The following is a 25889-nucleotide window of genomic DNA, read 5'->3' on the forward strand; positions in this document are numbered from 1 at the left end:
TTATGCACAGTGAGTTGTCTTGGCAAAATTCTATCAGCCTATGTCCTGCTTCATTTTGTTCCCCCAGACCATGCTTGCCTGTAATTCCAGGTGTCGTTTGACTACCCACCTTAGCATTCCAGTCTCCTGTAATGAAAATAACATCTTTTTTTGGTGTACTATCCAGTAGGTGCTGCAGATCCTCATAGAACTGATCTACTTCTGCTTTTTCAGCATCTGTGGTTAGGGTGTATATTTGGATCACTGTGATGTTAAATGGCTTACCCTGAATTCAAATTGAGATCATTCTGTCATTTTTTGGGTTGTATCCAAGCACTGCTTTAGCCACTTTATTATTACTTATGAAGGCTACTCCATTTCTTCTGTGATCCTCTTGTCCACAGTAGTAGATCTGGTGGTCATTTGATGTGAAGTGGCCCATTCCAGTCCATTTCAGTTCACTGACACCCAAAATGTCTATATTTAATCTTGACATCTCCCCAATAACCACATCCAATTTGCCCTGGCTCATAGATCTTACATTCCAGGTTTCTATGGTGTGTTGATCTTTAGAACATCGGATTTGTCGTTCACCACCAGCACCATCGGCTGCTAGCCGTCCTTTCGGCTTTGAGCTAGCTGCGTCATCACATCTGGGGCTAGTTGAACTTATCCTCTGTTCCTCCCCAGTTGCATTTTGACCATCTTCCAACCTGGGAGTCCCATCTTCCAATATCTCTGGTTGTACTGATCCATTTAGTTTTTATGGCAAGAATACTGGGGTGGGTTGCTGTTTCCTTCCCCAGGGATCGTATTTAGTCTGACCTCTCTGCCATGACCTTCCCGTCTTCACGGTTTAGCTCATGACGTCAAGGTAACGATCTCCTTTGCTGAAGATTGTACTATGATTGTGCTCCTTATATCTATATATCTTATTATCTATGAATGTACTCCTTATATATTAATGCAATAAATCAGTATGGCTCAAGCAGACTGAGGGCATCTCTGCACCAGCCTAAAATCCTGCATTTAAAACAGGGCTTTCCGCTTCTGTTTTAAATGCAGGATCACAATGACTCCCTTTCTCATGTGCTTCCTTCCCCCCCCCCCCCGTAGCTGAGTCTTCCATTATCTTTCATTGATCACACTCTTCTTCTTGCTGCTTTAACTCTTTTGATGGAGGGAACTGAAGCGGAACACAATGGGGCAATTTGATAGCTCATTATTTGCGATCTATTTAAAAATGGAACAAAGGTCATTTAGTGCAGGAGATGCCTGGGATGATCACTGTGTCATGTAAAGAGACTGCAAACTTCCATGAAGGAGCAATCTCAGTTGCAGGATAAAAGCCCGGTGTGAAGGAGCCCTGAAGCTTTTGAGCTATTTGTGCACATCTGTGGCTGCTGTTAATGCATGAGAGAAAAGACAGACGCATTTCAAATTTAAAAAATTCACTTAGGCCAGCACATGCTGTACATTTGCACTACAGAAGTGGAAAATGTAAACACTGATTTAAGCCTCAGATAGGAAAATGTTCTGAAGATTGTTCTCAAACTGAGTAAAATCAAGAGATTCCTTCCTACACCCATATTGTTATGAACCAAATGTATTAAATTTCCCTACCCCTTGAATATATTTTCCTTACTATGGCTTAGATACAAAAGGCAACATCCAACTGGACAACAGCAGTCCCATTTATTGCATTGCACCAGCAGGCGTGGACACTTTTGCAACAGGGATTTAGTGGTTCTAAAAGTAACCCCAGAAAATAGCAGAAGTGTTTCACTGACCTGCCCCATTCTGAAAACAAGTGTTTCCGCTCATTTTGGGTTGTTTTTAGAACCACTAAATCCCATTTGCACAAGCGGTCACTCCAGCTGGTGCATGGGCACAATTGGATAGTGCCCGAAGTTTTTTGCTTCCATGAGCAAAAAACATATTCTGCTCATTGACGGGCTCTTTCCTTCTGACCTAGAGGAAGAGTATTGCATGAAATGTGGCACCAAATCGAAGTTTTTCCTGTTTGTACACGCTGTTATCAAGGCCTTGTTATGGCTCGCAAAAATTTATATACTACATTCTGAATGTTCCTTATTGCCCATGTCTTTCAACCCTTGCTACACTTCGATGCTGCCCTATGAGACACCTCGTGCTAGTGTTTGTGCAAATGTTCATGGAGCAGCACTAATACTTTCTCCTTTTGCTCATGGTTCTCCAGATCCAAGCATATATTAGCACCAGACATACTCAACTATGATGGTGATTGAAAGCAGTTTTAAGTTTTCTAGCATGATCTGATGGCATATAATGCAGCTCTACTGCTAAAGCTAAACAGGTCTCGTACGATGGCTGGATGAATGACCACATCAGAACCATCATATGAACTCTTTGGAGCAACTGTAATAAATATTGCTGTGCTGAATGGGTATTTTTGTACTATGGCTATTGCTTCGTGCGTTTCCCACATAATTCTAGTTAATATCAAACTTTTACATGGCCTGGCGCTTAAACAGATCACAAGGTTGCTGGAATGATTGTATTCCAAACATAACTGTGATAGCCAAAAAGAATCAGTAACGTTTACTTGAAAATTACAGTTGAATCACAGCAGTTCTGAGGCACGTTTATTTCCGCCCTGCACCTCCTCCAGGAGCAACTGCATTCTTGCCACCTCTTACCGCCAATAGGAATGTTATTAGAAGGGGTTTGTATTGTAGCTATCTCCCTTAACACCGATCTCGTTATTTTTCTATTCCTACTGGAATGGAATGTTCTGAATGCTTTCATTGCCCGGTGTGTCTGGGCGGGGAAGAGATTTGCTATGTAACTCTCTCCACATCATTGGTACTGTGGAGAGAAACATCGCTTTGAAGAACAAAAGCAGACCAAAAATACAGCCATGCAGAAGCTAGTTATGGCGCATGTTGCATCCGAGCTCCTGCTCGGCAGGGTGCTAGGCCGCTGCTATCTACCTGGGAATGTCGGTGTGCAGCGTGACGTAACAGTTCTGTACAAGAGGCTGGACTAGAGACGAACTTCTGTAGCATAGTAGCTTGTGGCTAATTTCCTTTAAAGCATGCACACCTAACACAATGTGGGAACAAGAGACACAAATCACACAGGTGCACTTATCTGAGCTCCAATATTGGCTGCAGACCCCTTACATGCTATTGCAAAGCTGGGACTAAGCGCTTGATCCTTGGTCCAAATTCATCCAATAGCCTTGGCTAAGCTACTGTTCCTTGGGATAGCAGTACTGGCCCACTTAAGGATTGTTCCAGAATCCATATTAGTGAAATGTATTTATTAGGCCAAAAGGTCATAAAAAATGTGCAAATTTTCAAGATCTTTGGATGTCTTTATCAGGCAAGATGTTACAAAAAGCAAGTTGGGGTGAGATAGAAGGGTGAAAAAAAGGCAGACTTTATGTCAACAGCATGCTGTCTGCCTGATAACCAAGGTGAGATGAGGCTCTCCTGGTGGTTTCGCATGGACCTGTGGTCCATTTGAAGTCAACTTGGAGTAAAGTCTTCAGTGTTCTGGCTCCCTCTGTGGCACTCGCTACCTGTTGATGTCAGGCTGGGACTGATATTGTTTTGTTTTTGGCACTTGCTGTAACTATTTTTATTTCAACAAGCCTTCCCTGAAAGGCCAGCCAAGGATTTATTGGTGTAATTTGATTTTAAATATTTTAATTCTCTATTTTGACTTTTTTTCGTTCCTGTTATATTCACCACTTGGGAAAGTTATTAGATATGGAGTGGTATAGAAACAGTGTCCATCAGTCATGGTCAGTTTTAAGTTGAAATGGGAAAGAGACTTTGTGAGCATTCAAATTGGGCTCTACCAAGTGGAGATTTCAGGGTTCACCTGGATCCCTTCCTAGGACTGCTGGAAACAAGAAAGCAAACAAGAAAGCAAATCGCCCTTTTGTTGTAAATGTAAATACCAAACAGTTTGATGAACCTTGCATATACCCAATTCCAACACACTAATTCATTCCTTTCACCTAAATCTTCCTGTGTTTTTTAGCCCCTGGTCCTTGAGTAGGAAGGCGTTTAGGATTCTATATAGCTGCAAGAACTACAAACAATTACAACGTATAGCTCCCAACTGAGAATTTGACAGTGGTCTCTTTAGAAGTGTCAGACACAGCACTTCTTCCTATCAAAAGATTGAAGTTTCCCAGTCTCAAATTCCAGCCCCTTCAGGCTCTTTACCCACCATGTCCCATTAATTCACCACCACACACACTTTTATTAAACCTCTTTTGTGGAAATCTAGCCTGGATAATTGATTGCGAGCTCAGCACAAGACTCTTTATGCAAATTATGTGTAACCCCCCCCCACCACCACCACCACAGCACAAGCATGTTCTTCCATTTCAGCCTGCCTGGGGTTTAAGGTCTTTGGGGGAGGCCCTTCTCTCAGTACAACCACCTTCGGAGGCGAGGGCCGTCTCGATGGCTGCTCCCAAGTTATGAAAACTTCCTACCAAGGGAAGCCAGGTTGGCTCCCTCTCAGCTGTCCTTCGGTCAGAAGGCAAAAACATTTCTGTTCAAGTCGTCCCTTGGCATGTAAGCTTGTCTGCTGGATTGGGCGTGGTTTTTATTGTAATATTTGTGTGCTTTATCTCTTTAAATTATTGTTTTTAACCAAGTTTTTATCTGTTTTACGTTCCTGTGACTGTTAGCCACCTTGAGCTCCATTTTGTGTGTGGAAAGGTGTGGTACAATTTACAAATCGAATAAATAACAATGTAGTTGTATCGGGTACTGGTATCTCTTGAGCTTTCCCCACATTTCAAATAAACACAAGTTTCTAGTTCTGTCAAAGTAAGGGTGGTTGAATTCTCTCTTTCTAGCCTTGGAGAGATATCCACATCTTTGGAACAAGCTGGGGAGGTCTGCCATGCTTCGTCATTGCACTTTCAAGAAGGCCTTGAAAACACATTTTACCTTGGCCTTCTATTGCTATGACTGGTGCTGTTGCTGCTAACATCATTGTTGTTTTTATTGTTGGTTTTAATGGTTTTTATTGTTGGCTTTTATTGTTTTTATCACTTTTAATATTTTAACTGGTTTTATGTATTTTATTGTTGTAAGCTGCCTTTGGGGGGTGGGGGCTTCTGCCCTGAAAGGTGGCAAAGAAATATTTTAAATAAATAAATTAGCTTGAGCAAAAAGAATCTGAACCCTGTGGCGTATTCCAAAATCCACAGATGGACAAGAGCGATGACTTTATTTCAAAAGCTTGCTCACTATTTTTGACATTTGTAGCTGGTCGTAATCAATGCCCTACTGTGGATTTTGGCATATTTCTTACGGGTATACCTTTTGGGTTTTTTTTGTGAGCTGTGTAAATCTTTGTTCATGTTGTCAATCCATTTTCTGCTTCTCCTCATCATGGGGAAACACGATGAGTCAAGGCTGGGGAACTGAAGCTCTGAGCACTGTAGGTCCCAATCCATGTTATGTACCAACGTGTACAAGTGCTTAAAACTTCTCCATTTGTACTTCTTTCTTGGTTTCCCATCTTGAAACCTGTTCCACTCATGCCCAGTTCCACCCCCATTTTAATCATGTGTGATAATTTGCTTCCATGCCTCTCCCTTCCCACATGAGCGGTTAGTAAAAGTGTTTTTGTTTAAAAATCCCCCTCGAAGTGCCCTTCCCATAAAATGCCAATTCGAGCATTACAGCTAATACAGACAACTTGAGGGGAAATGGTGGAACTCCAGATGAGTCATAATGAAGCCAGTTCACGAGCAACTGAATTAAGATTGTCATAAATATGAAAGGCAAGCACAAGTTCATTTATTTATAGCAAAGGTCTTGGGTTACAAGAGGTCAGTTCTTGCCATCTTGAAGAAACGTTAAACGGGTTAAGTTATTGCATACATGTGCATTATAATTTAGCAGCAAGTCATTTGACAGAACACATTCCCCTTCCTATCACCTTTTGTAGTTTTTTTTTTGGTTTAGTCTCTCAAATTGTATATAGATCAACATTTTTGGCTTTTTACAAAGCATGTAACACCACCTTTAAGTTAATGGTCTTTTATTGGAAAAAAAAGACTAGCATTTACAACTTGGAATGGACATAACTGTAATGTCTTGAACAGCGATGTTGATAGTTGTGCTGAAGTCCACAGGTTACTCCGCCAGCTCCAAGTCTCCGTACAGAAGGTTTTAAAAATGGGGGGGGGGGGGAGAGCATGTCCAAAGGTGCTCTCACCCCTTGGTGAAGGTTTCTTTTTAAAAGTTTTGTGAACGGTAAGCCCAACACCCGTCTCACAATAGTGCAATGCAGACAATATTAAAACCAATGTAACACAAACACGCCATCCATGGCCTCCGTCATTTTGGGGGGTGGGGAGGGGACACTGCTACTACATACAGGAGAACCTTCTCCACCTTTGGGTCCCCCCCCCCAACATTTTGCATCCCTCAACCATTTTTGCTGCATACCATCCTGAGGTATAGACCAATTTGAAAGTAAACCAGCTATGACAATTTAATAATTACAAACTGAGCCAGAATCCACTTCAGGACAAAGGAGTGGATTGGTGTATTTTTTGTTTTTTTTTTAAGATTTGTTTTTTCTCTCTCTCTTTTTTTTAAAACTGTTTTAATACAAATGTCTGACTGTGCTCAATTGTCAAGCTGCGTGCATGAAAAACTGGCCAGCCCAAACAGTGTAATAGTCATTAGCAAATGGAACTTTGTAGAGTTCACTAAGTGCTTTCTTATCTTTTTTAAAAGGTAGTACAATTATTTATATTTGGAAAAAGAAACTGATGTTTAACTTGATCTTTTGGGAACAGGACCACCAACCATGACATGCAGTTTGTGGACAGAAGGTATTTCAACATTCAGTTTTGCTATACAGAAACAGAATGAATAAATGAACATTTTTTTGCAAGAGGTAAGTAAAAGATTCAATTTGATTCTTCTAGAGGAAAAAAAGGTGAAAGGAGGTCTCTTCATTTCGCAGTCATCATCTGTACGAATTCTGAAAGAGACAAAGGAAGAAAAACGGGACTGCTTTTAACATCTCTAGAAAGGAGGTGATATAAATCACTTTTAGTGCAGAAACCAAACACAGCTATTCTGGAACATGCAAGAAGAGTGAGGAAACCACCACTTCTACTACAACACTTTAGGTTTTCAATCCTTTCAAAATGCTATACAGGGGTACAGGAAACCACACTTTACCTTCATAGTTGACTTGTCCATCTCCATCAATATCTGCTTCTCTGATCATTTCGTCTACTTCTTCATCTGTTAGCTTTTCTCCTAAGTTTGTCATAACATGACGTAGTTCTGCCGCACTGATGTAACCATTGCCATCCTGGGAAGACAAGAAGTGGCAGAGGACTGAGATTACAAGGAACACTTAGAAAGTTCCAGCAGAGATCGCTAGCACTGGAGGCCTGGTTCAAATCGACACTGAACTTCTCAATCTAACCTATTTTTCTATACAACAGGGGAGGGCAGCTTGTATGCCAAAACATTGGAGGGCCACAACTCCCATCAGCCCTAGTCAGCATAGCCAATGGTAAAGGATCATGGGAGTTGGAAGCCAAAACATCTGGAGGGCCACAAGTTGCCCATCCCTGTTATAGAGGAACCAAACATATGAAGAGCTTCCTAACAAATAAGAGTAGTTTGGCAGTGGAAAAAGCTGCAGAGATAATGGATGGATGCCTTCCTGTGGATATTATCAACAGGTGACATTAAACCTCTACTAAGGCAGCTTCCTATGCTTTAGGAGAAATGTTTGATGGAGTCCCCTATCCGCACAATTCTATGCAAGTTTACTCAGAAGTAAGTTCCACTGCGTTCACTGGTGCTTACTCCCAGTACCATTTAACTGGTGGGGCCAAAGGCAATGTGGGCAGGGCCAGAATGTGATTACTGATGTTAAGCCTACTCAGAAGTAAGCAGGATAAGCCTCTACATGTCTTCTCAGAAGCTTGCAGGACTGAAATCACTCAGCAGCACTTTCTAATAGCATCCCAAGTACCAAGCTTCCTTCTGCATGTCTACTTGGAGGTAAACATGACCAACATTTCTAGCCATATGTAAATACATTGCTTAGTAAAATGTTTGTTAGAATGGAGACTGACAAAGCAAATGCTTTGCTTAATTCGGTGGGAAGCTTCTCCACCCCACGCCACCTACAAGTCACTCCAATGACTCTAGTAAACTGAAGCCCTCCAGAAAGCAGCAGGATATTTTCCCCCCACTGAGGAAAAATACATGGATTAGGATCACGAAAACGAAGTATTTAGGTCACAATCCCCAAAGCACTCAATCATGTGTTCAATGAGCTTCAGCATGCCCACTGAGACCAACATTCCTTTTTCTTTTGAACATCAGCCACAACCACAGAGCATCACTAACCACTTCTGAAACCTCCCCCCCACCCGACTGCAGTGGAATTCCAGAAGGGGTCTGGTATGTAAGAGGGGAAGCTGCTATTCAAAACCATTATCCAGATGTCCTGCTGTGCACATGGCACTAATCACACAATGTTTTGGATTTTGCCCTCGATGTTTCTCAGGGAAATTGATTTAAGCCAGTACTATGTAACTGGTATTACATGGTACACCAATAGTATCAAGGAAGCCAGACACAAAGGCTTTTATTGATTCTAGTGTTGCATAATCAGTGTAAGACCATTGGCATGGTTCAAACATCAGATTCAGGTTTGGAAGGAGATCTTAAAAAGCAGAGTTTCCTGGTTCAGACTATTACAGGAAACCAAGAGATCTTTACTGAAGCTGGATACATTGGGAAAGGAGGAAGAGGCCATAGTTCAATGGCAGAGCACCTGCTTTACACGTAGAAAATCCCAAGTTCAACCCAGGCATCTGGAGGTAGAGCTAGGAAAGACTCCCACCTGCAACCCTGGAGAGCTGCTGCAGTGTAGACCAAGGGTGCAAAAACTGCAGCTCAAACATGACCCCCCCCCCAGCCCTATCTGGCAGCTCCCCCCCCAAAAATGCTCTAGGAATGAGCTTTATGGTTCCTGCCATAGAAGCCCCATTCCTAGACCATCCTAGGATGCTCTAGGAATGGGGCTTCTATGATATAGTGGAGATTATTTCCAGAATGTTTCCTTTTTTGTTTTGTATTTTTATGAAAAAGTTCCAGGGAACAGAGTGTAGGATGCCAGGATCCTTTAGCGAAAGAGCAGATTAGAAGTGGGAGAAAGACTAAGAGCCAGGAATCCTGGATAGCTAGGTAGTTTGAGAACTGAGGTTTTTGAGAGGAGTGTTGGGTTTTATCTGACAAACAAAGCAAGTGTCAGGCCTCTGAAATGCTCTTGGGCAGGAGTTAGATTTGAGTGACTGGTTTGCATGCGAATGTACATGCATGTGTGCGCACGCACACGTGTGACCCCTGCCACCCCAGCAGACATCCAGGGCAGCCCCTGGGGCTGAAGAGACTGTGCATCCCTGGAGTAGACAACACTGAGTTACATGGACCAATGATCTGACCTGCAATAAGGCAGCTTGCTATGTTGCTAAATGAACCAAGTCTAGTTTATTTGGGCTAAGATTCTGAAGTCTGAACCAGAAGCCACTTTCATGAGAAGTTACAATATAGATGTTACTGGGGCTGAAACAAAATACACTTCAGACCCTCCGTTACAGAGAAGATCCTGTGTCTTCATTTAATGTGAAAGGACAGCATGGAAGTGTTTTTGACCCTGTCACAAGGCTAGCATGAACAAGGAAAGAAGACTCCTGATCCAAGCAGAGGCAGCTTAGATAGAGAAATGCATCAACTCTAAGATTGGTAATGAATTAGATGTTCAGACTTGAATCAGAGAAGTCCTGGGCTAAGCTCTTTGCTCAGCCACGGTACTCACAGGGTGTCCATGGGGAAGTTATCTCTCAATCTAACCTCATGCACAATTGGATACTTATCAGCACGACAAGCTTTGTTATGCTCTTGCTGAATTCTGTCTAAATCAGAGGAATTTCAAATCATGCTATGTCTTAGTTTGCACATCATGGGGGTAATTCCTGGGTTATTTAACCCAGGAATTTCAGGGATGAGCAAAGCACATGAACGGCGCAGTTGGCACTTCAGTTTTTAATCAACAACCCAGAATTGCTCTGTTCCTGGGTTGTTTTGTGACATCCAAACTCAGAAATTCTGGAAAATTGGAAAATAGAACAACTCAAGAGTTAACCCAGCAATTGCCCATGCTTTGTTTTTGTGTTAACTCTGGATTGTTTAACTCATAAACAACCCAGAGTTTCTGAGTTTGCATGTCACAAAACAACCCAAGAACAGGGTGTTTCTGGGTAATTAAAAGCAGAAACAATGAGTGTGTGACTTGCACACTCCATTCATACCCGCAATTCCTGGGTTAAACCACCAAGGAATTGCTACTGTGATGTGCAAACTGGCTCACTGGAGAGCAACAAGCCAGAGGGTTTGCCAAAGAGCACATTCTCAAGGAACCTGGCTCTCTGTCAAGGACATCTATATAATATACTTGTTTTTCAATTGTCACATTATTTTTAGATGTACTTCTAGAAAATGGCAGCCTGTAAAGAGGTCCTCCTACAAGCTCTCCAGGTTGCTTTAATAGTTGCTGTAGCTCTTGACAGCAGACAAAACACTGTACATTTCACCTCATGTTATCCTTCCCAACAACTTCATTAGGTAGATTAGGTGAAGAGAGCAATCAGGAAGATATTTGATTATGATATTCAGCATTCAACATTATTGAGCCACATTGGACCTTGCTAGATCTGATGTTTTGCTTTCAGCAGCGAAGACAATTCTGTATCTCTGCCTTTGTGGCGATAACCAAATCAACAGCACGGGCAGTTCAAACACCCAGTTAATGTGTCCAAATAATACCTTGTCAAAGACTCTGAATGCCTCGCGAATTTCTTCCTCACTGTCTGTGTCCTTCATTTTTCTGGCCATCATGGTCAAGAATTCTGGGAAGTCAATAGTGCCATTGCCTTTAGAAAGAAAAGGGAGAAGTAATTATATCCAAACTCTTCTTAAAAAGAAAAAAACACACGCTCCCCCTTCATTTTATGACAGAGCTTGCTGTCACAAGTTAATGTTTCTCATCTATGGCTCAAGTATTCCCAAACTCTATTTTCCTTCTACAAGCTTAGTTTTTGTTTTAATTTAATACGAAACGTGAGCGAGATCTGTCTAAAAATGTAACATCATTTGCAGGTAGTTCAACATTCAACAGGATTTTTACCGATATTGCCACATCTCCTGCTATTACAGTACAGTAGTCCATACTCTGATAACCTCCTGACTGGACTACTGCAATGCCCCCTACATGGGACTTCCCCTGAAGACAGTCTGAAAGCAGCAGCTGGTACAGAATTATGCTGCCCAAATGCTGGCAGGGGCAGCGAGATGTGAGCATGTTACACTAGTTTTGAAATCTGCACTGGCTGCCGGTGAGCTACCAAGCCCAGTTCAAATGTTAGCTCTAACGTAATAAGCCCTAAATGGCTCAAGACCCAGGCACCTGAAGGTCTACGTTCTCCAGTACCAAACAATTTAGGATTGAAGATTGACTGGGGAGGCTCTGCTTGTGGTGCCCTTAAGCAATGTGGCCTGCGGGGCTACCACATGTGGCAGAGCCTTCATGGTGGTGGCACTCCAGCTATGGAACTCTTTTCCAGTAGAGACTTGGCTGTCCTCAACACTGTTGTCATTCAGGCACCAAGATCTGTTTATTTGTACAGGCTTGGGGGGTATAGGCAAGTGTTTTATCTGTTTTCAAGATGGTGTTATTGTATTTTATTATGTATATGTAATTTTAGACTTATGTTTTTAATTGTGTTTTTAATGTTGTACGGTTTTATATGGTGAGTTAGCCATCCTGGGCTCCTTGTGAGGAAGGCCAAGATATAAATCAAACAAACAAACAAACAGACAAATAAATAGTATTCTACTTTAAATCACTATTACAAGAAAAAGTAACAACATAGGAAGTAACACTGCTCTTGAGGGTTTTTTTTTAAAAGCACAGGCTTCACTCCAGAATTGAGTGCCGTTTTTCTTGGTAGAAAGGTAGGGCACAAATCAAATAAATAAGCACATAAGTACTGTGAAGGCTAAGGCTTTAAAGTTTACTTAACACCAATAAATACATCAATAGGGTCACTACCCTTTCCCCACTAGGGGCAGTCCTGCACCTTCATCAGCTTCAACAGCTTCTAGTTTCAGAAAGTGCAGCTTCCTAGTTGAAGACATACTCGTCCAAAAGCTTTCCTACCGGGCTGTTATTAGAATATAAGACAGCCTTCTCCAACCTGTTGCTCCCCAGATATTCTGGACCTGAATGCCTGAATAGGGCTTTTGTGTCCAGCTAAGCTAGCAGCCATTTCTATGATATTCTTCCAGGTGTCAGACCACTTTTCAATGGAACTCTTGGCGGGCAAGTGTTCTGTTGCTAAACTTCCAGAGGCAGGTAAATAGATCTTTCCATGAATGCCTGGAGGCTTAAAGGCGAGTGTGTGAAAAGAGCCAATGCTCTGACATTTAGCTTAGCATATGGCCCAACGTATTCCTTAGTTCCAGCTGAGTGGTAGCGCCACACCCTGAGGAACAGGCCCTGATAAATTTCTGGACGTTAAGTTCTATTCCTTTTAGTAGCATCGACGCCAACAGAGCCCTTTCTTAAAAACTTATGGATTTAAAAAACAAGTCACATTCTTAGCCAAGTATTAGCAACTAGCCTATTGACACCTGCCATGGATCCAAAACAGATCCATAGCTGGTATCAATGCGAAATATACAACAGCACGAGCCAATACTAAATTTACAATAGCACAACAGTGTTGGCTAGTCTATGAGAAGCCGTGCCATTGACAAAAATATGGTGGGATACAGACTCCAGTAGCCCCAAGAAAGAATCAGCAAACCTTCTCTTTTGAAGATCTGCATCACCTCTGATACAGCCCTTCCATTACTGTTTGGGGCCCTGTTTACCAAGATCTTCTGCAACATTCATTTGTTTCAAAACAGGGGCCTGCACAGGAGAATTCCCCTCCTGTCTGCAACTGGTTCTTCACGTCCTCCTCACTCAGTTTCCCTCCTCCCAAGTGTCACTTTTTAGAAGACTCAAGGCCAAGCTACATGTTACCTTAGGGTCTTGACTCAAGGCCAAGCTACATGTTACCTTAGCTGCATAGTTCTGATCTTGAATGCAAGGCCTTCCTCCCTGCTCCACACACAAATTGCCACCCAGTATGGCCCCACCCAGTATGCTTCGGTATGCCCGTTGCTGGAGGGTGCTACTGAACTTGTGTTCTACTTGGGGGCTTCCCACAGGCAGCTGGGGCCCACTGCGGGAAACATGATCCCAGAACAGATAGGGCTTTGTTCTAATACAGCATAGCCCTTCCTATGTCAGCATGGGGGGACCTCCTGTGGAGGTCTTTGCCCTACAGTGCGGTCTTGATCCAGATCAGGGACACACACAAAATGCCCACCTGCATTTTGCACTGCCAAAAAAGGATCCAATCCTTTCAGAGGATCCTTGCTTGCAGGTGGGGGGAGGGGGGAAGAGTTGTTTTATTTTAAATTTTGGGTATTATTATTGTTACTCGGCTTGAGTGACATTTCTTTGGTGTAAAGGCGAGGTGTAAATCAAATCAAAATCAACCAATCAATAATATAGTTCTCCATGCCCCCAAATCTAGACCTGGAGTTGAAGTCCTAAACATCTGGAGTGTTATTAAAAAGCTGCCTAGAATTGCAAACCTGTAAGTGACAGCAATACTGCTTTTTTTAAAAAGATGTTTCAGTAGATATAGTCCACCTTCATGCAATATTTTTATATTGCCTAGAATTGCAAACCTGTAAGTGACAGCAATACTGCTTTTTTTAAAAAGATGTTTCAGTAGATATAGTCCACCTTCATGCAATATTTGCCTGCATCATGATTAGGCTATGACTGCTCTTGTTAAGAACTTAATTAAAGCATAGCTAAACGAAGTAGCAAGTTTGTGTTTGATGTTGATGGGGAGAGCAATCCAATGGCCCCTGCAGAGTGTCCCAGGGACCACAAAATTCTTCAGAGACCCCCTCCAAGGCCATAGACACTGCTAGAAGCTTGGAAAGAGAATCTCATATCCAATTCCTCCCCATCACAGCTGGTGTAGAAAGAACCAGGCCAGCTGAACTACGACGTCACAAATATGGCCTCGGAGGACCTCGGCGAGAAGGGGAGGAGAGGGGAGTGGCCAGATTATGAAGAATCCTATGGCCTCTGCAGGCCCCACCCAACCCCTGCTAATGCGACTGTGCTAGATGGGCTCAGAGACTCATCTAGAAGGAAAAAAGGAGGATGAAGAAATATGGAGAGGAGAAAATCACCTTGGTCACTTCTCCTATCCCGATGGCAGCCTGCCAGGGCACAGATATTCAGAAGCCTCCAAGAGCGGAGACTTCCATCCAACAAGAGCACAACACATAGGATTGCACCGTTACGCATTCACTACATTTGATTTCAAAGAGGTTATGTTCACACAAGAAAGGTAGATGGCTCAGCTGTTCAAACACTTACCATCAGCATCTACCTCATTGATCATGTCTTGTAATTCTGCTTCTGTTGGGTTCTGACCCAGCGACCTCATGACAGTCCCAAGTTCTTTTGTCGTGATGGTGCCATCACCATCTTTGTCAAATAGAGAGAAGGCTTCCTTGAACTCTGAGAAAAAGGGGGGAGAGAAAGACATATCACCATTTAGCACCGTGACTGACATCAAGCATAGTATTAACTTAGAACCATTTAGTCCAAATGATGATCCACAATAGACAAATTAAGACCATGTTCTACCTTTTTAATAGTTTACATATGCCAGTGAGAGGCAAACCTGATTAGGAACACACAGATCTACATTACTTGTACACTGAGGCTGAATAAAACTGTGTTTTAATACCTTGCTCATCAGTATCAATTCACTTGTCCTATGGATGCCATTTATGGTTGGGGAAGATGATCCAAGATGAGATCCAACGTGTAGTGGATACAGTGTTGGACATGGACCACACAGACTAGGGTACAAATCCCTCACTCAGCCATGAAGCTTACTTGGGACAGTCTCCCTCTCTCAGCCTGACCTACATCACAAGGGTGCTGGAAAGGTAACCCCATGTCCTCAGCGACTTGGAAAAGGGTGGGAATAGGATACAAGTGAGAAAAACAGATGGTTAGACAGAAGAGTAAGTTTCCATTGCAAGTCTAAACCCTTTTAACTAATTTAATGAGCAACCCCAATTCAGGTCTCCCAAGTTAAAATTCTTTCCTAGCTCATGTCTGTTGTTCAAGTAAAAAAAAAAAAAAACTTCCAATGATTAGAAATTGCCTCCCATTTAACCACAACCTATGTCTCTTGTCGGTCAGTAGTGTCGTTCAGCATACAAAGCAGCGAAGGATAGTGTGTGTTGTAGGTAACTTCACAACAACTCCCGCACCCCGAAGTGTGTCTGGTTGAGAAACTGTGACTGAGAACTCAGCAAGCTTCATGGCCGAGTGGAGATTTGAACCCCCAAAATGTCTCCCACATCCCACTGTGGATTGGGCTCGATGGTCTTATAGGCACTATTCTATGATCCAAAACCATTCACTGTGGTTAAAAAACAGGTTGATCAAATACAGGAGTGAAGCTTGATTAATAAAGAGTTATCTTCATGGAGGCCAGGATTAGCTTGTCAATATGCAATCCTTTGTCTGAACAAAGATAAGCTTTTATTTAACTCACACCCCCACTCTCCTCAAATGTAGCAAGGTCAATCTACTAGACAAACTGTTTGCTCTCAGAGACTGCAGATAGGCTTGCCAAGGCGTTTGTAAATTTCATACAGTAATACTCTGAATCTGTACAGAAGTTTAGAACATTTCTGAATACATAAGATTAATGTATCCCTACAACAACCTTGCAAAGTAGGCCACTATCTCCCTATACTGCCAGCAAAAGGGGGAGGGAGAGGGGGAGAGAGAGAGAGGTTTACCCAAGGCTACCCAGTGAACCTGTAGAACAATTGGAGGCTTCTGGATTCATTGCTTACTCTTAGCCATTTGTGAGACATCAATTACTTAGAGCTAAACTTAGCAAGCTGAACTTAACAAGTCAGAAGAACTCTTAATTGCATTTTAATAAGCACCTGTGTCTGCAGGACTGCAACAAACAAGCCAAATCAGCAATGCTTGGGTTCTGCTTGCAGGAGCTACAATGCTCCAGAATCTAGCGGTGGACCACTACCCCAGTTTCCCCTGTCAAGGAAAATGTTTGAAGCTATTTAGTTTAGAAAAAAGGCAGCTAAAGGGAGACATGATAGAGGTGTTTCAAATTAGCCACGCTGTGGAGAAAGTGGATAGGGAGATGTTTTGCTCTCTCTCCCTTCATCCAAAGTTATCCAACAAAGCTGATGGGTGGGAGATTCAGGACAGACAAAAGGGAGTACTTCTTTGCACAGCAGGTAGTTAAACTATGGAATTTACTTCCACAAGATGTGGTGATGGCCACCAACTTGGACAGCTTTAAAGGGGGATTAAAGAACTTCATGGAGGATAAGGCTATCAAAGTCCACTAGTCATGATGGCTATATGCTACCTCCAAGATCACAGGCAGCATGCCTCTGGATACACGGTGCTGGGAACAGCAGCAGAAGAGGGCTACTGCCCTCATGTTCTATGGGCTTCCCAGGGGCATCTGGTTGACCACTGTGGGAAACAGGATGTTGGACTAGAGAGGCCTTTGGTCTGACCAAAGGGGCTCTTATGTTCTGCTCTGGGTGCTGTGATTCTTACAAAGGATTCTGGACTAGGTGAACTAGTCTGTGTTAAGAGATCCTAAATATACAATCAAGCAGTAGACTAAACTTCCCCAACCCAGGGTCTACCAGATGCTGGTTGGGGATTATGGAAGTTGTAATCAAACACATCTAAAGGGCACCAGCTTGGGGAAGGCTACAGGAGACCATTTCAGCCTAACCCGGAATACTGTCTAGATATGGAATGGTATATAAATGTTGTAAAATAAATAAATAAATAAATAACCTAATAGTGCTACTTCTCAACATCTGTAAAGTGCTCTCAAGAGTTCAAAGTGCTTCACATACATTATCTAGTTGTAAAACTAGTTTACAACTAGATAATGCATTATCTAGCTGTAAAGATGAGTCAGTAATATTATCCCCCATACTGGGGATGGGGGCTTGCCTAAAGTGACCTATTGAGTTCATGGCAGAGGTGGGATATGAACTGGAGACTTCCCATTTGTACCTCAGTCTCTTAGCCACTATGCTACATCAGCTCTGCAGGTAGTTGTGAAGATGAAATGTACATGTAAGGAACCATGTATGCAGTCCTGAACTCCTTTGAAAATGTGCAGGATAAAAATGTAACGAACAGATTGTTGGGGGCGGTGGGGAGAGAAGTGGAAGAGACCACACAACACTCCTCAGGCTACTTTTGCTCTAGAAAGCGCAAATGCCTGGCAGCCTATAATACTCTGCACTAGCCTTCCACTTGAGTGTATCCAGCCCAAATCCTGCACAATCAGAGCAGAAACCATGATTTGATTAAGCCAGGAAGTAATTAAGCCACACATGTGAGGGGAGAGAGTATTTAAGCACAACACTTGTTGATGCTTCTTCAATCCATGCTCAATAGGATGGTATGAACGCAGCCAGTGTCATGGGTTTATTATTGTGGGCTTCCCCAGGCACTGGCAAATCATTACAGGCACTAGGATCTGGGGGATGCCATCCTCCTGCACTTCCCCAGGGTCATGCACCGAATCATCCTTGCCCACTCAAGTAATTTTGTGCTTACCTTATATATCTTCTAGCTATCCGAACTCTCAAATATGTTATGTTCTTAAATTAGTAATATTCGTGACCACCAGTCAATACACAGACACTTCCCATCTCACTGAGAAATAGCATACTGCCCATAACTGACAGCCCTTACTTCTGGAAAGTTCTGGGCACTTATGCTTCAATTCAGTGATCATGCTTGGTGTCCTTCCAAGTGTACTGAGGGATACAAATCCATCCACTCCACAGTTGCCCTTTGTATTGGTGTAAATGAGAGCCAGTGTAGTGTAGTGGTGAGAGTGACGGACTGGGAGCCGGGAGATCTGGGTTCTAGTCCCCACTTGGCCATGGAAGCTCACTGGGTGACTTTGGGCCAGTCACAGACTCTCAGCCCAACCTACCTCACAGGGTTGTTGTTGTGAGGATACAACGGTGAGGAGGAGGATAATGTAAGCCGCCTTGAGTTCCTTGCGAGAGGGAGAAAGGCGGGGTATAAATGCAATAAATAAATAAATAAATTGTGCACACACAAAAAGGAAGGCATAGGCTGCATGACCAACCAATACATTTAAATTCCTCTAGTAACCAATTATCTATACACACATTCAGGAAATATATGTATTACAAATTGGGAAGTAATTTAAAACCATTCTACTGCAATAGGAATGCAAAGTCAGGAGAAACAGCCAAGCGATAGCAGCCACCAAGAATGTTCTGCAATATTTTTGTATTCAGAATAGGTTGCTATGCCAACAGAAACCATCTCCCTCCAATTAGGATACTTACCAGCAATCTGTTCTTCAGTCAGCTGATCAGCCTATGTAAAGAACAGAAAAGTATTTCAGAACATTGTTTACCTGTAGCTATGTCAAACCACAAAATGCAACTGCAGCTCAGAGGCAAGATGACATAATATGATGATACTGTTTGGCACATCCAGAAGCAACTGGCAACAAATCCTTGCTCCATCCATTAAAGCGGCTTGGGGAACTTGTAGCCCTCCAGATGTTGCTGGACTACAGCTCCCAGCATCCCTGATCATTGCCATGTTGGCTGGGGCTCACAGGACTTAGAGTCCAGCAACATCTGGAGGACCACATGTTCCCCAACCATACAGTAAAGGGGAAAAAAACAGCACTGAGATGGTACAGTAGGGACACAAGTGCCCAGCCGAAATGTTGGCCTGCCAGGACAGGCAAGCAAGACCCACTACACTAGCGTTCAAGGAATAGAACCTCCCTTTTCGTATTAACTTTGTATCATGGTTTCATTACAGCACAGGGGCTGCCGGCCCTAACATTGTGTAATGATTGGCACAAGAACTACTCAGCAAGATGTGGGCCACCTAGCGATGCCAAATCATTAAGGGAATCCCCCAAACTGTCCAGAACACAACGGTAGGCCACACTCAGTCCCAAGTTTACCATTTAAGAACTTGTGTTCTACCTTCTGATAAAATCTAATTTTATGGCTGCTGAGGCCAGACTGGGACCTACTAATCTACTGAGTGCCTTTTCCATGAATACACTGTTTCCAAGGCTTAGTCACCACCCTACTCAACCATCCCACTATCTAAGCTGAAATTGCAAGGGTAATTGCACTAATGCTCTTCTTCATCATCACACTTATCTGCCAAAGCCAAGGACATGACCCAACCAATCTTAAAAGTGTTATGTCCCATCAATTTAAATGGGTATGCATTGAAGTCTGTCAATTAAACCAATGCATTTATTTTATGCTGAACTTTGGAAGCTTGCACCCATATCCTAAAAACTCAATTATATTCTCCTGTAGTCTCAAGATGTTTCTTCGATCCGACAGAAGTGGCTGACACAGCCAGGGTCAAATTCCACTACTGCAGCCTTTTCCAAACTGATGGCCTTCCTATGTTTTGGACTACAACTCCCAGAATCCCTGACCATTGGCCATACTGGCAGGAACTGATGGGAGGTGAAGTCCAAAACCTGGAGGGCATCAGGTTGGGAAAGCCTGCACTACTGATTTCCCTTGAAATGTACTCATGCAGAACACACAACATCATTCCGACAGATGCGGCTGAAAGGTTGCTGTGGGCTTTGAAGACTGACAAATGCAGCGAAAGCCCAGCTGCAGTTTGAAAGCCTCTGCTGGCCATCGCTGATTTGCCGATGCGGTGACTTACCATTGGATTAAGGGTACCCCAAAGCAGGCATTTAATTATTGTCATTATTTTAAAGCCACAGCATTTATCACAGGCTCCTAATGTGAAACTGTGTGCTGTGCCCTGCCAGAACCAGCTGCTGAATTTTCCTTCAGTGAGGCAAGTTGACATAGTGATTTACATAACATATCAGAGCAATGCAGAACAGGAAACAGGGCCACACCTCAAAAGAAAGAGGAATGCAAATCAACAGAAACAAGAGTGTAGGAAGCCCTCTGCATGAGATCTGATGGATAAGAATCCAGGTTTTGTCCATGCAACTTGCTTCCTTATGCAGGATCCAGTTTGCCACTCGATGCACTTTGGCTACCTGGTAAAGGTAGCCAATACCATCATGAATCAGCCACCCCACCCATGCAAGTCATTAAGAAGGGGAAAGCGGGGTGGGCGAGTCAGATCTGATGATGTCTCCCTTCTCAACAGGATGAAGGGGAAACTGGAGAACCACCCCGCATGGCTCATAATCATATTTGGCCATCTGCAGCCAGAGCCTTATCCTCTCTGCTATGGGAAATGGAAGCTGAGATTTCCTCTCCCTTCCCCTCCTGGCACTTTATAATTTCACAGTATTGCAGCAAATCCCCAGTGTGTGTGTGTGTGTATTTTGAACGAAGGCAAAAGATCACTGCCTAATCGTAATAAATACTCTTGAGGGTGGGGAACCAGCACTCAGTCAGAACCAGATGACCAAGGTTAAATCAAGCTGCATAAAAAAGCAAAATGAAAGTGGCCCACTTCTGCAGTGTGAGGATACAAAGGCTTCCCTTCGTAGGCTGCTGCCCCACAAACACTAACCTGACATTAGCAGCAGCAGCCCAGCAGTGGCCTGTTCTTTCTGGGTACCCCTGAGATCAGCATGTCACCAGCATGTCGTTCACCACCTCCCCTGCCCCACACACCCACGAAAACCTCCTCAGCAGTGACTTTTTAAAGACATGTCTTCCTAGAAGCTTCTAGGAAACAGATCTCGGCTCCCTATTAGAAACACAGCAGGTTTTCATCCTCTCCCTTCGCTGTCCCTTGGGGTTCGCAGGGTGGAGGCTTGAGAGGAAGAGGAGGAGATATGATGTCATGCAGCCACCCAAGGTACTGCTGCATTTGAGGGCTCTGGGAAAGGGGGAGAGGAAAGCAATGCAACAGCCGCAGAGGTTCCCCCTCCCCCCTTACCCTGCGCAGTGCAGCTGGTGTGAGAATTGGGATGGTTTCCATCATCCTTCTGATGCCCCCTCCCCCAACCCTGAACGGCCACCTCCGCTCCGCCACCGTGGTCCTCTTGTCTTCCTCAGCAGAAACATCTCCAAAGGAAAAAAGGCAGAACCTGTATATTTAAGAACGTGGGGTTTTTAATTTTACTGAATAGAGATTTCCTCCACCTGCAGCCACAGTTATGCGATCCTTCCTAGCTGGGGATGATGGGAGTTCTCATCCAGCCCATCTAGAAAGGGCCAGGTTGGGGAAAGCTGCTTGTGAATCCAAAGCTCACCACCTCCTGATTCCACGCTTCTCTCCTCAGCATACAGGAGAGGCAGAAGGGACACACACCCTTTTCCCATGGTGACGGCAGAGGCAGATTCACAACAACATTTCTTTTTGGAAGAGTACGTGTTCTGTGGGTCTCTAATCTGTGGTGAGTGGTGCTGTGTCCCTAGGTCAGGCCAGGCCATGCCAGAATCTGTACCCCTTCCTCTTCCCACCCCCGTTAAGGTTTTCCACCAGGGGGAAGAGGACTCCGGAGGAACATTAAACCCCTTCTGTCTTGAAAGTGTCTGCCCTGCCACCATATCCAGTTTCACGATCTATCCCCAACCAAGAAGTAGGAACCCTGTATCTAACCCTCCGGGGAACCATCCAGCTACAGGCAACCCAAGAACCCCCCGACGCACACCTTTTCCCGGTGGGTGGGGGAAGAGGAGGAGGAAACGACCGCTTCGCAGCCAAGGCACAAATAGCCACCTCCACTCTCTGGAGAGGCGCCGGCAGCCCCACCGTGAGAACGCTCCATACACGGGGCGGGCACGCTCACACAAGCAGTACCTCGCTCAGAAAGTGGGGTGCCGGCAGGGGAAGGAGGGACGCGCCTCCCTCGCGTTCTACCTCCCTTCTCCGCCATCTGCCCCGGAACCCTTGCGGAAGAGGAGGGGGGAGCAGGACCACCGGGGGTGCCACGCAAAGGCGCCCCGTTCTCCAAGCACCATCGCCCCTGGCCGGGGCACTGGAGCATCCCCGCCCGGCGGCGCGGCTAACCGGCTTGCATGCGGGCGTGCGGGCGTCAAGCGCGCCGGGACGCGGACCAGTTCCGGGCTTCTCCGAGACGCAGGAACCGGCCGCAGCCCTTTCGCTGCTCGGAGGCGGCGAGCCAGCCGCGAGCGCCAGAGGTGGGAGAGGGGACGCGCGCGCGGGGGTGGGGGGCCAGTGTCAGCGTCCAGCAGCCCCTCCGTTTGGGGGCAAGTCAAGAGGCCCCACGCCGGGCCAGGCGGTTCCAGGAACCGCGGCGGCGCAGCCCGCCGGGGGCTGCCCCAGAGCCGCGGGCGAAAGGAAGGCGCGCCAGGCGCATACGCAAGGCGGCGGCCAGCCCAGCCCCGGAACGCGAGCCGGCCGCCAGCCACATCGCCCCCGCGGCCAAGATCACGGAAGCTGCCCTGCCGGCCGCGAGGCGGCGGGCCCGGGCGAGCCTCCGAGCTGCAGGCGCCGAAGCGAGCCCGGCTCCGGCGAGGCTCCCCTCCTCGAGACAGCGGCGAGACCCGGCCGCGCGGCGAGAAGGGGCGCGCGGACGGCAAACCCAGGCGCTTCTCGCCCCCGTGTGAAGCCAGCGCGCGAAGCCCGCCCCGCACCCCCCCCCCCGACAAAGCCCGCGCCCTAGCAGACCCATCCGTGAGACCAGCTCCGTGCGCTGCGGATCGAGCCAAGCGACCTACCATGGTGCCTGGCGGCGGCGGCGGCCTCGACGGGAACGGCGGCGGCGCGAGCGCGGGCGACGCTGCAGAAGGCGGGCGGCTGCTAGCGGCTCTCGCTCCCTCTGCGCTTGGCCAAAAACGCTGCCGGTGTGAGGCTGGCTGCGCGGCGCCGTTTTTATATGGCGCGCCGTATCCCTCCGCCGGAGCAGCGCCTTCCCCTCGCGCGCTCTCCTCCCAGGACTGTGGCATGTGGCAGCGGCGGAGTGACTGCAGCAGGCAGCCCTGCCCCCCCCCCCCCCGCTCGCTCCCCTCTGCCAGCCCAGCTGGCAGCGGCACGGAGAGGGGCTCGTTCGCTCCCTCCGCATCTCCCGCGGGCAAAACAGCGGATGGGCGGCGCATGAGAAGGCCCGCCAGGGGCGCTTACGGCCGCGGCAGCGACAGACGCTTCTCTCGGGGCTCGGACGGCGCGCCCGCTCGTGCTGTTGCTGGCCGGCGAGAGGCAGGGCTTTTCTTCAGGGCAGGGAGAAGGGCAGCCGCTCGGCCCGCCCGGAGGTGATGCCTCTGGGCTGAAGCCTCACGGCAGAAGCAGAGCCGCGAGCCGCAGGGGGAAGGATTTGGTGCCTCACGCTGGGCCGGCCCGGGCCGGCCCAACCATTGGGCTGGGCGAAGCTGACTCCTCAGATGATGTTGGGTATCTAGAAAAGGGCAGCAAATTGTTCGCTATTTCATTTATGATGACTGTATTTTTACTCCCCGGGGAAAAGCGCTGGTGGGATTTGGCTAGATAGCATCGCCGATGCAATGGATATGAACTTGAGCACGCTCCGGGAGAGAGCGCAGGACAGGAAGGCCTGGCGAGCTACGGTCCACGGGGCCACGAAGAGTCGGACACGACTGAACAACAAGAACAATCCAATGTTAGTCTAACTTGAGCCCCATTCATTTCAATGGGTCTGCTCGAAGTAGGGTTAACATTGGATCAGGATACACTTCCAGTGATAATATTTTTGTAAGAAAACATTTAAGGCTGCACACTTACCTGAAAGTCAGCCCTTTTGAATGCAGTGGGACTCACGTCTGAGGAAACGTGCATAGGATCAGGCTGTACAAGATGGAAGGTTTAGATCAGACAGCCCGTCTTCTAAACAGAAACAGGCACTGAAAGCCCTTACATCCCTCCTATTACAGTGTTGATGCACATACTTATGTAGTTCGGTGTTCATGCATTTTCAACCACTGCATTCATCTTTTTTTTGACTTAGAGCGGACAAGGAAAGGAGGACAGACTGTATACATTTGCCCATGGCTGGATTTTTGAACATGCATTTGCATACATTACAGAATAAAGGTTCAATTGTAAATCTACTTCCACCAATGCAAGTCCGATTACATTCCTGTACTCTGTGTGTTGTAGTTTGCAGGGCATGTAGCAGTTTCAGGGAGACTTTTTCAATTGGAAAGATAGCCCAGGACATGGGCGTTAAAAGGTTTGGGCCCCTGGGGAGCCCGTCCCAAATCTATTTTCCAGCGGCCCAGATTTATTCCCCAGAGCAATGTTCTTCTCTGCAAGGCCCCAGAGCCACTGGCAGCTCCCTATCACCTCAAGGGTGATTCTCTCTCCCCCCCTTGCAATAGCTTCTCACTCTCAAGAGGGGATCTCTAGTTTTGCCTTGTTCACTTTAGCAGAGTGGGGGCTGCTGTGCTCTGGACTACTGAAGGAGGCTTCAGGGGTGGGGAATCAAAGAGAGCTGCTGCTCATCAGCTGTGAGATGGGGCAGGGGAGAATGAAGGAGCAATCAACCAATTAGCTGCGGTGGGGGAAGAGCCCAAGAGACAAAAGGCAATATCATTGGCTACCTGCAGTGATGCGCTGCACAGCGGCTGGAGGTGCAGGGAAAACTGAATGCATAGGTGAGAGAAAGAGCAAAGTAGACCTGTGCAGGGAGTGGCCCCCGTAGCAGTGCCTGGAGCCAAACTGGCTCCTTCTTAAAAAAAAAAAAATAGTGAAGATCACTGATGTCAATGGAAGATTAGCCTCCTTTCCATGCAGAGGCCATTTTCAAGGGGGATTGTAGCTGGGGAGGCAAGGGTTAACCCTCCCCTCCTTGCACATGGGAATCCCCCTCCCAAATCCCCCCATGGCAATTAAGCTTTGGGGGTGGGGAACTTTTCCATTGGTGTTAGTGGAAACTTTTTTTCATTCTTAATTGTGTAGGAGTGGGGGAAATTTTCCTCCAGCAGGAAAAGAGGGAAGTGGAGGCGAGGGGAGAAAAGTGAGGGAAAGGGATGGCCAGAAACTATAAATGAATTGTAATTGAAGAGGAACTACTGGGGTTGCCCCAACTAGGGTATGGTGCAAATTGATTAATTTATTTTATTTGGGGAGATTTGGCTGAGAAATTAATTGGCTAGCTCAGCCTTCTATGAAATTTAAATTAATCCTAGTAATTGTTTGTAAATTTGCTTATATAGATGTAAATTAGCATATACAAAATTTATGCAGATTTGTGTCCTATTGCGTGGGCCCTGGATTTTTTAAGCGCCCTGCAATTTCTCTGGCACAGTAGAAAGATTAACTCCCTGTGCCATGGTCCTAATTGGATTTGGAGGACTTTGTAGCTGCTATTAAACTTTTAAAAAACATTTGCTCTTTATTCGCTCAGTTGCTTCCGACTCTTCGTGACTTCACGGACCAGCCCACGCCAGAGCTTCCTGTCGGCCGTCACCACCCCCAGCTCCCCCAGGGTCGAGTCCGTCACCTCCAGAATTTCATCCATCCATCTTGCCCTTGGTCGGCCCCTCTTCCTTTTGCCTTCCACTTTCCCTAGCATCAGCATCTTCTCCAGGGTATCCTGTCTTCTCATTATGTGGCCAAAGTACTTCAGTTTTGCCTTTAATATCATTCCCTCAAGTGAGCAGTCTGGCTTTATCTCCTGGAGTATGGACTGGTTTGATCTTCTTGCAGTTCAAGGCACTCTCAGA

The 25889-nt window shown here is 45.7% G+C and overlaps 2 protein-coding genes across 2 annotated transcripts; both read right to left on the reverse strand.

Annotated features, from left to right (window-relative positions):
- Positions 1-5927: 5927 nt before the first annotated feature.
- CALM1 (calmodulin 1) lies at positions 5928-23058 on the reverse strand. The gene is made up of 6 exons (XM_084840849.1): positions 22929-23058; positions 18600-18630; positions 14557-14700; positions 10869-10975; positions 7197-7332; positions 5928-6993 (listed from the first exon to the last, which is right to left on the reverse strand). Exons 1-6 carry the CDS (start codon positions 22929-22931, stop codon positions 6965-6967), a joined length of 450 nt encoding a protein of 149 aa, XP_084696975.1. The 5' UTR covers positions 22932-23058; the 3' UTR covers positions 5928-6964.
- LOC146357120 (uncharacterized) lies at positions 20895-22882 on the reverse strand. The gene is made up of 3 exons (XM_084829600.1): positions 22838-22882; positions 22258-22799; positions 20895-21331 (listed from the first exon to the last, which is right to left on the reverse strand). The coding sequence occupies exons 1-3, from the start codon at positions 22880-22882 to the stop codon at positions 20992-20994; spliced, it is 927 nt and encodes a 308-aa protein (XP_084685726.1). The 3' UTR covers positions 20895-20991.
- Positions 23059-25889: the final 2831 nt, after the last annotated feature.

Source organism: Heloderma suspectum, chromosome 1 (assembly GCF_057233095.1).
Source record: "Heloderma suspectum isolate Gila_16-S chromosome 1, 16-S_ref, whole genome shotgun sequence".
In the NCBI taxonomy this organism is placed as follows: domain Eukaryota; kingdom Metazoa; phylum Chordata; class Lepidosauria; order Squamata; family Helodermatidae; genus Heloderma; species Heloderma suspectum.

What these genes read in the sequence shown, in the direction of transcription:
- LOC146357120 (XM_084829600.1), bottom strand. Translation starts at nt 22,882, where the DNA reads ATGGGTCTGCTAGGGCGCGGGCTTTGTCGGGGGGGGGGGTGCGGG. An exon ending in GTCGGGGGGGGGGGTGCGGG is followed by an intron (nt 22,800 to 22,837) that starts GCGGGCTTCGCG and finishes GGGGGCGAGAAG; the next exon opens with CGCCTGGGTTTGCCGTCCGC. An exon ending in GCACGCCCGCATGCAAGCCG is followed by an intron (nt 21,332 to 22,257) that starts GTTAGCCGCGCC and finishes TTAAATATACAG; the next exon opens with GTTCTGCCTTTTTTCCTTTG.
- CALM1 (XM_084840849.1), bottom strand. An exon ending in GACTGAAGAACAGATTGCTG is followed by an intron (nt 14,701 to 18,599) that starts GTAAGTATCCTA and finishes CCTTTTTCTCAG; the next exon opens with AGTTCAAGGAAGCCTTCTCT. An exon ending in CAATGAGGTAGATGCTGATG is followed by an intron (nt 10,976 to 14,556) that starts GTAAGTGTTTGA and finishes TTCTTTCTAAAG; the next exon opens with GCAATGGCACTATTGACTTC.